Here is a 13,902-nt window from a genome sequence, read left to right on the forward strand (position 1 = left end):
ATTTTAGGATCACTCCCTCCCCTTTCTAGATGAACTTCTCTCCTTCCGTAACTCTCCACTGTCCTTCGTATAATCAAGTACACTCAGAGAGGCCTCTGTCACCGTAGCCAGTCTTAAGTGTGTGGCCTGTTCTAACTCCTCCTTTCCTACCTCTCACTCACCACCCAATCCCCTCTAATCTGGTCCTTGTCTACTTCATCAGCATCCTTTCATGCTAAGTTCTCTCTTGAATGCCATGCTTGAGATTCCCAACTGGTTAGCCAAAGCTCAAAGCACTGGGTTGGTCTCAGTCGAGTCGTTGCCTTCACCTGACGCAGACGTCCCCTCACCTGCGCCCTGTCTTCGCGCCGCTTCGCTCTAGTCAGCTGCTGCCCACCGCCCACCTGCAGGATGGCCCATAAGCAGATCTACTACTCGGACAAGTACTTCGATGAACACTACGAATACCGACATGTCATGTTACCCAGAGAACTTTCCAAACAAGTACCCAAAACCCATCTGATGTCTGAAGAGGAGTGGAGGAGACTTGGTGTCCAACAGAGTCTAGGCTGGGTTCATTACATGATTCATGAACCAGAACCACACATCCTTCTCTTTAGATGGCCTCTTCCAAAAGATCAACAAAAATGAAGCTTATCTGGGGATCATCAATTAAATCTTTCTCAAATTTAATGTATATGTGTATATAAGGTAGTATTCAGTGAATACTTGAAAAATGTACAAATTGTTCATCCATACCTGTGCATGAGCTGTATTCTTCACAGCAACAGAGCTCAGTTAAATGCAACTGCAAGTAGGTTACTGTAAGGTGTTTTAAGATAAAAATTTCTTCTAGTCAGTTTTTCTTTTAATATAAGTGCCTGTTTGACATTATCTGTTACTTTTGTTAAATAAAGTTTGTATGTTGCATTTATAAAAAAAAAAAAAAAAAAAAAAAAAAAAAAAACAAAGCTCAAAGCACTTCCACAAACTGATGGCACATATACCATGATACTGAGGTCTCAGCGGCACAAGCTGGTCCACTGACTGTCGTGTTCATTGATGTGAAAAATACCAGGAAGCACTGCTCTACTCCAGCCATGCGGATCCCCTTCCAATCCCACAAATGCATTAGCTCCTCCTCCCCTTCAGGGCTTTTATTCGTGATGTTTCCACTGCCTAGAATACAATGCACCAACTCTTCACTTAGCTCAGCCTTTGAGATTTAACTTTTACATCAGTTCTTCTAGGAGGCCTTCCCTAAATGCCCACATTTGGTTAGCACACCCTAACATTCAGTGCCACAGAGCCTTCTACTCTGCCTTTTGAAACATTTGTGGCATTTAAAATTACTTTCATCAATGTCTGACTCTCCCACTTGATGTCCAGTGGAGCAGAGACCCAGTCTGGTTCATTACCAGATCCCTAGCAGCAAGAACAATTTATTGACTGGACAAGCAATAAAATTTTTGTGGCTGAATGATTGTTAGCAATCTTAGGTAAATAAAAATAAGAGCAACTACTGTCTTATGTAAATAAAATTTAGGTAAGTAAAAATAAAAGCACTTACTGTCTTATGTATGGGCTCTTTTAAAACTGTTTTACAATTAAAATCTTTTCTTATTTGGAAATATTTTATTTTATTTGGAAATATTTTAAAAAGTGAAGCACTTAAAGCAAGAAAATCAGTAGCATGCTAAAGTTAGCCCAACACACTGTGGAAGATCAGGAATGAGATTTCAGCTTTCCTGCCTCTTCTGTGTTGACCAGAAGACATTTGAGAAAGCTTTAGGCACATCTCTGACTTTTTAAGACTGAAATTCTGTAGGGTGACTAGAATTCTATTTGCAGAAAACATACATGACTGCCACAGTCAAAGATAGACTTTGTGGTAGCATGATGTATCAGCCTGACCCATTTTAACAATCCCCACGTGCTCATATCTCTTCCTGCTGGTCTGTCAAAAATTTCAAGCATTAAGAGAGACTTGGTTATAAAAATTCTTGATTATCTGTCATCTATCAATTTTGCATTTAGATTTGAAAATATATCCCCAAATGGGTTGAATAACCAGATGGAGGGAGTCCTTTCACAATGTATACAGATATCAAATCATCACAAAGCACACTTTAAATACCTTAAAATATTGTCAACTATGCCATCATGAAGCTGAAATGTAAAATAAATAAGTGTGATGAAAGAAAACTTCCTTGGAAAAAAGAAAGAAGAAAAAGATGGAAGGAAGGAAAGAAAGAGAAGGAGAAAGAAAAAACACACCCATAAAGATAAGAAAAAGTTTAAAAGATGCTTTACTATTGTGATGGTTAAACAAAGAGTTTTTACAGTTTTGTGAAGTTTCTGACTCTTCACGTGGATATTTTTGAAACAATTCCTCATAATTTATAGAGGTAACTAACAGAAGGAAAACACTTCTGGTAAGAAATATAAGGAGGTAAATATAGCAGTGTAATTCCGAATTCTTTTCAATACGTCATGTGACATTTGTGATTATAAATTGATCACAGACGAGCCTTGGTATGAAAAATGCACTATTATGTAATGCAGACATGCTATTCATAGCAATACGCCAGATGGAAATGTGAGTGCTTTAACTGGAAAGTGAGTTATTTGGTCTCTCCATTTTGTGTAAATCTTCAAAGCATAAATTAAAAGCAGAAGATGTATGGATTCAGGATCTGAGACCTCTACTATACTCTGTAAATCTTTCAGCTGCATGGAAGACAGCATTTTCGACCGGCCAGACGAACACTCTTATCTCTTCCCTAAGGTTGTTGTTCTACTTTGAGATGACAGGGATAAAAAAAAATGTACCCTGAAATGGGTGTTTCCCACTCTAAATATTCAGTATGAATCCTATGGCCAGACAGGGCTTATTTTCATTTCTTTTTGCAATGCCTTGTGTCCTGCATCATCTTGAAAGCTTTTTCATTCAGAAAATATTTCAGTCTTTCATGGTTCTGCTGTGTTTATATGAAAGAGAACTCGGGACTCACAGAAATGACTCATAAATGGCCACTTGAACTCTATTTATTTTCATATTGCCTGAATAATTTGTGTAATTTATGTTGTTACTCGTGGAGAAGAGGAACTGAGAAGGCAATTTTTTAGAAAGTTGTATTCCTCCATAAACATCAAGATAATACTCAGAATGTCTTTATAAGCAATATAATAAATTAAAAGATGAATATTTAATATATAAGCAGAAACAAAAATTCACACTTATTGCCATCTACCTCAATGAGTAAAACAACTACAGAACATGAAACTGAAATGTCAAGATGACAAAACATCCAAAAGGGAAGCAGCTCCATCGGCCAAGAATGTATAAATTATTTCTACCCTAAATATCAACACAGGAAACCACACAGCTACTTTAAATTTGAGAAGAGGAAAGAATTTTCAAGTAGCATATGTGACGGTGACAATAGAAAATATTGTTTATGCTGCCTTGTCCCTCCATAACCCATCCACCAGTAATTACCAGAATAACCTTCCTAAAAACCATAGGTCCGAACACATTATACCTCAGGTTAAAAACATTCAAACAGTTAAAAAAAAAAAAAAAACAAAACTTTTTCTAGATATATGTACTGAAATCAATATAGATAAATTGATATGACCTGATTTGCTTCAAAATAACCTAGGGGCCTGTGAAAGGAGGGAAGGAATGGAGGCTTCAGTGGATTCAGATTAGCCATGAGTTGATCACTGTTGAAGATGCGTTCAAGGGGTTCATTATCAGATTTTTCTCTATTTTATAAAATTGAACAAAAAAGACTCAATATTAACTTTCAAATCTTCTTATAAATTGGGCCTCAGTTCAGTGCAGTTCAGTTCAGTCGCTCAGTCGTGTCCGACTCTTTGCGACCCCATGAATCGCAGCACGCCAGGCCTCCCTGTCCATCACCAACTCCCAGAGTTCACTCAGACTCACGTCCATCGTGTCCGTGATCCCATCCAGCCATCTCATCCTCTGTTGTCCCCTTCTCCTCCTGTCCCCAATCCCTCCCATCATCAGAGTCTTTTCCAATGAGTCAACTCTTCACATGAGGTGGCCAAAGTACTGGAGTTTCAGCTTTAGTGTCATTTCCTCCAAAGAAATCCCAGGGCTGATCTCCTTCAGAATGGGGCTAGTGGTTTACTTTCCAGGTTTATAGTCAATTTTTCAAGCATCCAAAGCCGTATCAAATCATTGTTGAAATGTCCCTGAGCCTGTGTGTGTGCTCAGTCACTTCAGTCGTGACCAACCACACTCCTCTGTCCATGGGATTCTTCAGGCAAGAACACTGGGGTGGATTGCCATGCTCCTCCAGGGTAACTTCCCGACCCAGGGATCAAACCCGAGTCTCCTACATCTGCTGTGCTGCGGGTGGATTCTTTACCCACTGAGCCACCTGGGAAGCCCATCCCTAAGCTTCCCAGGAAAGCTTCCCTGAGCACCTCCCTTTTCTCAAATCACTGCCTTTATTCAAGCTGTTTTTCATTCCTGAAATGCTCTTCTCTCTTAGCTTTACTTGTTGGATTCAATTTTCTGAGTCTGAGTTCCTTCTTCTGTAAAATGATGGGGTTGGACCAGATAACTTCCAAAGTCTCTTCCATCCTATAATTATCAAGCTAGGTTGACCACTCACTTCTAAGGAAAAAAGATCTACTTAGGAACAAAGTCTATAAACAGGGAACCCCACCAGACATAGTCTGAGTTAAGATTTAAGTACAGCAAGATCATGTTGTTGAGGGGATTCTGATAAAATTAGGTTTCCTTCCCTTTTGTATATTTCACTCTTCCTGACTTCTTGGAAACATGATCCCAAAAGAAAGCTATTCTAAATAATCTCTACCATCTACTTAGCAATAGATTAGATGAGCACATGGAGCAAATGTGCCTTAGAAAGAGGGGGTAGTTAGAGACTGAGAATAGATCTTAGAACTGGTTGTAGGAATTTGGCTAAAGAGTGAGACTATGAGACATGAAAAGGAAGGATGACTACACTGGTCTGGCTTTCCACATACCATATGAGCACTAGTCCCCTTATTTCAAATGACTTGGAGGGAACATTTTTGCTTCACACATTTCCATTATTAAATTAATATTTAAAGACTAAAAACTCCTAGAAGCCACTGAATTTAACAAAAGAACAATTTTATTTCTTTATTTAATAAATATTCTGATTATAAAAGTTATAAACCTTTTAATTGTTGTAATTTATAGTCATTAGAGAAAATTCCCTTTTATAATTACTCTTTTCCAAAATGTCCTTAGAGATTAAACCAAATGACTTTTTGGCATGCATCTCTGTCTCTCTCTGTGAGCACTACCTCTCCTTATCCACCCACGAGGATGAACCCCAACAAGAGGCAGGTTTGTGCACCATGAGCCTGTCTGATGTTCAACACAGTTGACTGGACCAGAAGGTAAAGATTCTTTCCACCAGGATTCTATAATTTGGAACTAAAATTAATTAATTCATCTGGAGGGTTAATATGAAAATATTAAATCTGTGTTAGAACTCTTTTGGTTGATAGTGCCAGAAATGAAATTTTAAATGTGCTTTAAAAATACAAATAATTTATTGGGCTCATTAATTTAAAATGGAGAAGTAGGATTGTTCCTGATGCAATAGATTCATCATTCAGAGGAATGATGTTCTTACATGACTGGTTTTAAGTGCTCAGATGATATCATCAGGGCTGAATCAATCCATTTCTGAGTTCATGTTCTTGGGGTTGTTTTCATTCAGAGGCAGCATCATCCTCTACAGAGGAAATCATCCACCATTAGCTTCACACCTATGATCCACCACTTTAGCAATTCCCTAAAGGAAGCATAGGAGCTTCCCAAATGGCTCAGGCAGTAGAGAATCCACCTGCACAGCAGGAGACCTGGGTTCCATCCCTGAGTTGGGAAGATCCCCTGGAGGAGAGCATGGCAACCCACTGCAGTATTCTTGCCTGGAGAATCCCCATGGACAGAGGAGAATGGTGGGCTACACATGGGACTGCAAGGAGTTGGACACGACTGAGTGGCTAAGCACAAAGGAAAAACAACTATTAGTTAATTCTATAGAAATTCTTAGGAAAGATTTTGAGTGGCCTAGTTTGGATTGTGAGTCCTTGAATCAATAGCAAAAGCTAGAACATGCTCTCATGACCCAGACACAAGTCAAAATCCTACCCTTGAGGTGAGCCATGCCTGAAGATTAGGGGCTGAAACTGGAGCAGGAATGCTTCTTCAGAGGAAAATTGAGGTGCTTTATTTCATTATGGGGTCACATATTAGCGGGGGAAAAAGGGTGAGCATTGATTGGTTAATTGGCTGCTGGTTAACTGATCTGTGGATTGATCATCTAGGAGCAGTCTTGGATTAGTCAGATCTTGGATAGAAATATATAAATGCAAAGTTGTCCACAGAATGGACTGACTGGGCAGTTACAACCCAGATTTTTTTTAAAATCTCAATGACTGTGATGCTTTCCCATTGTTCTGACTGAAGGTTGAGCCTTAAATCATTTGCTGTTGTTCGTCTTAGCTTGGTTTATGTTGGAAGGGCATGACTAAGGCGCTTGAGCCAATCAAATGATGATCAAAAACTATACACCAGGTTCCTCCCTAGTCAAGCTAAATATTCAAACTCAGTTTAGCAAGTTCCCGGGAGTGAGCCCAATGCATCAGAAACAACCCTGCTTCTCCAGTGGAGCCTGGTGGCCTATTGGTCCAGTGTGCCTTGTTTGTTTGCCTATTGCTATGGCCTGAATGTTTATGTTCCCCCAAAACTCGTATGTTGACATCCTAATGCCAAATGTGATGGTATGGGGCCTTTGAAAGGTGATTAGGTCATTAATGCCCTTGTAAAAGAAAACAGAGGGCTTGCTAGGCCCTTCCACCATGTAAGGACACAACAAGGAGGTAAGTCTGCATTCCAGAAGGGGGCCTTCATCAGAACCCAGTCACGATGCCACTCTGATCTTAGACTTCTAGCTTCCAGAACTGTGAGAAAAGAATTCTTTTGTTTATAAGTCATCCAGGCTGTGGTATTTTGTTATAGCAGCCTTAATGGACTAGACACCAGTTCACTTATCCTTGAGCAAAATAAAATTACACAGACCTGGTATTTGCCAAAAGGTGGAATGTATGGCTTGTCTCTAATATCAATCACTGTCCAAAGAAGCAGATATCATCAGTTTCTCACTTCTCAAAATAAAAGCTTCATATCGGTAAATTTGAAATAATTGAGAATGAATAGATTTCCCTCTTTATCAATTATGAAAATTCTATTTAATTCAATACAAGTCAACTTTCATCTCTTTTATAAATCTTCCCTTCATCATTTTGCCTAGTTCAATTTCCTTCCACTTCTTTTTTCTTCCATCTTCCGTTCCTTCAGCAGTAACAATAAGTGCTACTTGCTGAGCAATTAGGGTTTCCTAAGTGGCTCAGTGGTAAAGAATACGCCTGCAATGCAGGAGATGCAGATTTGATCCCGGGGTCAGAGAGATCCTCTGGAGGAAACGGCAATCCACTCCAGTATTCTTGCCTGGAAAATCCCATATACAGAGGAGATTGGTGGGCTGTAGTTCATAGGGTCACAAAGAGCTGGACACGACTGAGTGACTAAACCATCACCATCACCACCAATAGAAAACGAATGCAGGGACTTCCTTATTTTTGATGTCAAAAATTCTATTAGAGGGACTTCCCTGGCAGTCCCATGGTTAAGATTTCACCTTCCAATACAGGGGATGCTGATTGGATCACTGGTCAGGGAGCTAAAATCTCACAAGCCTTGGGTGGCAAAAGCCAAAATGTAAAACAAAAGCAGTGTTGTAACAAATTCAATAAATAAAGACTTTAAATCTGCATAAAAAGAACTTAAAAAATAACTAATGCAGATTTTTATTGATTCACCCACATGAAATTGACAATATTGTCTGTTTTTGCTCTACAGAAATAATGATTTCATTTGGTTCAGCCTAATATTATTTGGGTGTGTTCCATTTAATATTATTTGGTTGATGAGTTCTTACATCCTTGACATCTTAGGAAAACTGCAGAAACAAATGTTCACAGACTTTACTCACTCCTTTGTTCTTTACTCCCCCAAATGCACACACCAAAAAATGGATAGATGTTGATCATTGCTTGAGTTCTATACTAGAGAAAATGTCTCCTATGTTTAATCGTGTTGTTTCTAACTAATTGTTACCTAGTGTCTGTTTTAAAATGTGATCTTAAAGTGTTTGAGGTCAGAAAGCATATCTTTATTTCCTATAGAATTTTTTGTACATACTCTGTTAACAAATAAACAATACAACATTAAGGTTCACAAGGGCTTTTGACATGTAAATATTATCTGATTCAGTTATGAAGAGTGATAGACAGGGCTTTGTTTTGCTATGACCACCGGGGAGAAAAAAACATTTTACAGTTTAGACCACAAATTGAGACTTTTAACCTTTTTTTCTTCAAAATGAAAGAGCAATAGAGGAGTGTAGAAGTTCCCATGCACAGAAACAGGATGCTGATGATTGACCGGAGAATTCACAAGTCATCCTTTCAAAACAGCTCATGAAAGCATCTGAGAACAAAAATGGGTAGAGGAATCTTCACTTGCATAAAGAATCCAACAATCAATTACTCAGCCATAAAAAAGAACAAAATTGTGCCATTTGCAGAGTCATGGATGGACTTAGAGAATATCATACAGAGTGAGATGAGTCAGAAAGAATGATATCATATATTACCAAATAAATATGGAACCCACAAAAATGGTATAGATGATCTTGTTAGCAAAGCAGAAATAGAGACAAGATGTAGGGAACAAATGCATGGATACCAAGGGCGAGAGGGGAGGAGGGGGATGAATTGGAAGAGGAGATTGACATATATGCACTATTGATACAATGTATAAAATAGATAACTAATGAGAACCTACTGCATAGTACAGGGAACTCTACTCAGAGCTCTACCGTGACCTAAATGGAAAGGAAACCCCCAAAAGAGGGAATATATGTATACTATAACTGATTCACTTTGCTATACAGGAGAAACTAAAACAACATTGTAAAGCAACTATGCTCCAATAAAAGAAAAAAAAAATTTTTAAGAAGGAAAAAAAAAGACCCCAGAAATCATGCTTTCATTACAAAACATGTATTTTCCTTTACCATTTATATATGTAACCCAAAAGACACAAAAGCGAATTCAGTGTAAGTAGGTGCAATGTTTTGATTCCAGAGAGGGTGCTGAGACAGAGTAAAGACTGAACAGCTCCTCCTAGTTGTCATTGAGAGCGTGGCATTTATTATCATATCAGGAAATATATTTCTAGTGAAGGCTAACTCTAAGATGGAATAAAGAACTTAGTCATATGTCCTGACCATTGTCGCCTCAAGGACTGTAACTCAGTGTTGCTTCATCTGTCCAGATAAGAAACTGTGATTAATTATAAATGATGGCCGATTCACTGGAAAGCACGCTTGCAAATCATTAGGACCACATTTCCAAGTCAATATAATCTATTTTGGGGGCAACTATTGTTACTGAGTTTCCTCTTAGAAATTTTAGAATCAGGCAAGTAATTTCATTTGTGAAATAAATGATCCTTCATTACTTCATTACTGTTGAAGGAGTAATATTTTCAGAACTAGCTAGGAACACTAATAGACTAAGACCCTTCATACACACAAGGATCCTTTTAAAATAACTTTTGAAAATAGATATGGTTCTCAACACCTTAATTTGTAAAGAAATTATTTCAAATGGTTCCCTTCTTCCTTATTTTAAATGTTTCTGGTTCTTTTCTATTATTATTAGCAGAACTGTGCTGAATAGTATATTTTATTAGCTAATTAAAAAAAAAACTTTGAAAGGGCTTGCATGTTTCAGTACTCCTCATAGACTATTAGAACTGAAAGAGAATTTGGAAATCAAGTTCAATATAGCCCAGTACAATACAGCCATCAGTGAGTCTGCTATAAGTACCATAATCAAGTGATTATATAGTCTTTGATTACTGCAGTCTGTTTCAGTCTTGGATAGCTCTATTAGGAAGTTTGTCTTTATGCTGAAATAAAATCTACCTCTCTATAATTTCTCTCTAGTGCCATGAAAGTCAAATTGTACTTAAGATTGTAGCTGTTTTGTTCTTATCTTGCTAGTTATTATTTAATTATAGGTCTTTATCTGATCACAATGAAAATTTTGCTAACATACTCATTCTATCAAACTACATTGTACCTCAATGTATATTTCCATTGAAGCAATTTCCACAAGTAGGATTTTAATTTCAAATGGCATGATCTTAAACTTTGTCTCAATGGGTATTTCATTACTGAAATTCACTCAAAGCCACTTCTGAAGTGTCTTCTAAAACACTCACATGAACTCATACTATGACAATGAATTAAAGCTCCTTTGAGGTTTTTTTTTTTTTTTTAATTCCTCTAAATAGAAGTGTTAAAGCTCAAATGTCAAAGGAAGCAATAGTAATACTCACACAGTTAATATCAAAGGTAAATGTTAAACATGCATGCATTTCTTTGCAAAGAGCATCTGCAAAGGTAGAACCATGAAAGGTTTCATTTAGACAAATTTGCTTGAAAAGTTGTATCAAATTATTTTACATGCCATATCTTGGCATTCTCTAAGATTAAAAAAAAATTCAAAGGTTTATTTCTAGAGAACATAGCTAGTAATAATTATGGTAATAGTTTAAGAAAGGGGACATCTTGGGGACTTCCTTGGTGGTCCAGTGGCCAAGACTCTGAGATCCCAATGCAGGAGGCCTGAGTTCAATCCCTGGCTGGGGAACTATATCCCACATACCAAAAATAAATAAATAAAAAGGGGACATCTTTACTCAGTACCTGATGAGTTTCCATAAGCACAGTCCTGGTAACTCTCTGAGCTTTTCCTCATTTTGTCTCTCCTCTGGAGAAGTAAAGTGACTTACTGAATTTGTAAATATGTAAGAAAAACCAGACAAGCCTGCACTCTTTTCTCTCCCCTAGGGATGGAGCTTGGCCATTGAAATTTTTGTTGCTTCTCTGCTCCTCCATGCAGTTGGCCTTTCTCAGGCTGTCACGTGCCCTGTGTGGGTCATTCCAGTCCAATGGGACCTACAACAGGCAGATGAGACTCCCTAATTCAGGGCGCAGTTAGCAGGTTTACCTTACTCTCGTGCTGAATCACTTCCTTCACTTTGCCCCTTCACTTCCTTTGCCCCTATCAGTCATCTGCTTAGAACTCAAGCAGGGAAGAAATGGATTTATGAGCTGCACTTCCTACCTCCAGGGATCCCAAATGTGGGACATCATGAAGTAGAGTAACAAAGATCTTTGGATTACTTAAACAGAGAGAAGAAACAATATCTTTATTCTTGCAAGAGGTAAAGCTTTAGCTCCTGTGTGTGCTAAGTTGCTTCAGTTATGTCCGACTCTTTGCCACCCCATGGACTGTAGCCTACCAGGCTCCCCTGTCAATGGGATTCTCCAGGCAAGAATACTGGAGTGGGTTACATTGCCCTTCTCTAGAGGATCTTCCCAACCCAGGGATCAAACCTAGGTCTCTTATGTCTCCTGCATTGGCAGGCAGATTCTTTACCACTAGCACCACCTGGCAAGCCTTCCTTAGAAACAAAAGCAAGTTGACAGTCTTCCCTGGTGGTCCAGCAATTAAAAATCTGCCTGCCAATGCAGGAGACACGGGTTCGATCTCAGGCCAGCAAGATCCCACATGCTATGGGGCAACTAAGGCCTCGAGGCACAACTATCTTGCTGCTACAAAGATGATGAAAGAATAAAGGAGTGTATTTCTTTCTCCTGCAATAGTTCCAGGTCAAAGGTCCAGGTCAGTGGAAAACCTCTGTTCACTATGATTCACTAAGACATTTTTATCATTTTCTTGGTAAAATCTGAGTGCTTTCCATGTCTGCATTTCAGCTGGTGGGAAGGAATAAAAGAATTTGGAACAGGCATGTTGAATGAATGAAATCCCAGACCCACAGTAGGGGAAACATCACTTCTCACATTCCACTGGTGAGAACTATTTCCACTGTGATGCCTAACAGCTAGAGGGGCTGTAAAATGTGATCTAGTTGTGCACAATGGGACTAACTCTGGAAGAAGAGAGTGGATCTGGGTGGACAACCAGCAGTCTCCACCATACACCTTCAAGAACTCCATAGGATAGAAATAAAACAGCTTCTGCTAGGGCTAAAGTCAGTGCCCCAAATCAAAGAGTATATAGTGTTATTGGGCAGAAAAGAATCGGTGTAAACTTCTTTCAGTGGGCTATCATGATATGAAAATGCAGTGCAGGAGACATGGGTTCAATCCCTAGATCAGGAAAAGCCCCTGGAGAAGGGAATGGCTACCCATTACAGTATTCTTGCATGGAGAATCCCCATGGACAGAGGAGCCTGCTGGGCTATGGTCCATGGGGTTGAGAGCAAAACCACTCTTTGGACTTCCCAGGTGGCTCAAATGGTAAAGAATCCACCTGCAGTGCAGGAGACCCAGATTCGATCCCTGGGTTAGGAAGCTCCCCTGGAGAAGGCAATGGCTGCACACTCCAGAGTTCTTGCCTGGAAAATCCTTATGGACAGAGGAGCCTGGCAGGCTACAGTCCATGGGGTCGCAAAGACTTGGACACACTGAGTGACTCAGCACAAGGAAAAGAGTATAAGTATAATCAAAATGAGGAGAAGAAAAATAGCAGATTGGGCCAGAATACTCAGAGACCTATAATTATTACAATTGTCAGTAATAATCATCATTTTCCTGGTGGTTTTCTCACTTGCACGTGGAGATAAGCACCATCATTAGTAACAACTTCACAGAGAACATATTTATATCATCTTATTTATGCACTACTTACATAAAATGATAATAGATCCCATAATTACCTGCCAATTAGTTTAAAAACCATTTAGTTCAATACCTGGAGATACTGTGGTTATAATATTTGTTTCCTGTGGTATCTTTTCTCCCTGTGGATTCAAGCTGAAACTTTTCTTCAACTTCATACTTTGATATCACATTCCAAGAGAAATAAAATTTGTTCTCAAAGAGTAGACTAGTAGAAAAGGATATAGTAAGCTAAAAGGAAATATTAAAACAGTAGTTAAAAGTTATATAAAAAAGCTCTCAAAAGTAATACTTCTATTGGGCACAAAATAAGAGACACAAAACTGTCTAAAAATTCCAAGTTATATTTGAAGTAAGATGTTGGCTTAAAAAATCAACATTCAAAAAACTAAGATCATGGCTTCCAGTCCCATCACTCCATGGCAAATAGAGGGCGAAACAAAAGAAACAGTGTCAGACTTCATTTTCCTGAGCTCCTAAATCCCTGCAGGTGGTGACTGCAGCCATGAAATTAAAAGACACTTACTCCTTGGAAGAAACGCGATGACCAACCTAGACAGCATATTAAAAAGCAGACATTACTTTACCAACAAAGGTCTGTCTAGTCATAGCTATGGTTTTTCCAGTAGTCATGTATGGATGTGAGGGTTGGACTATAAAGAAAGCTGAGCACCGAAGAATTGATGCTTTGAACTGTGGTATTGGAGGAGACTCTTGAGAGTCCCTTGGACTGCAAGGAGATCTAACCAGTCTATCCTAAAGGAAATCAATCCTGAATATTCATTGGAAGGACTGATGCTGAAGCTGAAGCTCCAATACTTTGGCTTGGAGAAGAACTGACTCATTGGAAAAGACCCTGATGCTGGGAACGATTAAAGGCAGGAGGAGAAGGGGACAACAGAGGATGAGATGGTTGAATGGCCTCACCAACTGCATGGACATGAGTTTGAATAAGTTCTGGGAGTTGGTGACGGACAGGGAGGCCTGGAATGCTGCAGCCCATGGGGTCACAAAGAAGCAGACACGACTGAGAGACTGA

At 38.9% G+C, this 13,902-nt stretch overlaps 1 protein-coding gene across 1 annotated transcript; it reads left to right on the forward strand.

Annotated features, from left to right (window-relative positions):
• Positions 1-284: 284 nt before the first annotated feature.
• LOC120854518 (cyclin-dependent kinases regulatory subunit 2-like) lies at positions 285-913 on the forward strand. The gene has a single exon (XM_040228553.1). It carries the CDS (start codon positions 391-393, stop codon positions 628-630), a length of 240 nt encoding a protein of 79 aa, XP_040084487.1. The 5' UTR covers positions 285-390; the 3' UTR covers positions 631-913.
• The last annotated feature ends 12,989 nt before the right edge of the window (positions 914-13,902 follow it).

The sequence above is a fragment of the Oryx dammah genome, unplaced genomic scaffold (assembly GCF_014754425.2).
Source record: "Oryx dammah isolate SB20612 unplaced genomic scaffold, SCBI_Odam_1.1 HiC_scaffold_27, whole genome shotgun sequence".
In the NCBI taxonomy this organism is placed as follows: Eukaryota; Metazoa; Chordata; class Mammalia; order Artiodactyla; family Bovidae; genus Oryx; species Oryx dammah.

What these genes read in the sequence shown, in the direction of transcription:
- LOC120854518 (XM_040228553.1), top strand. Translation starts at nt 391, where the DNA reads ATGGCCCATAAGCAGATCTACTACTCGGACAAGTACTTCGATGAACAC.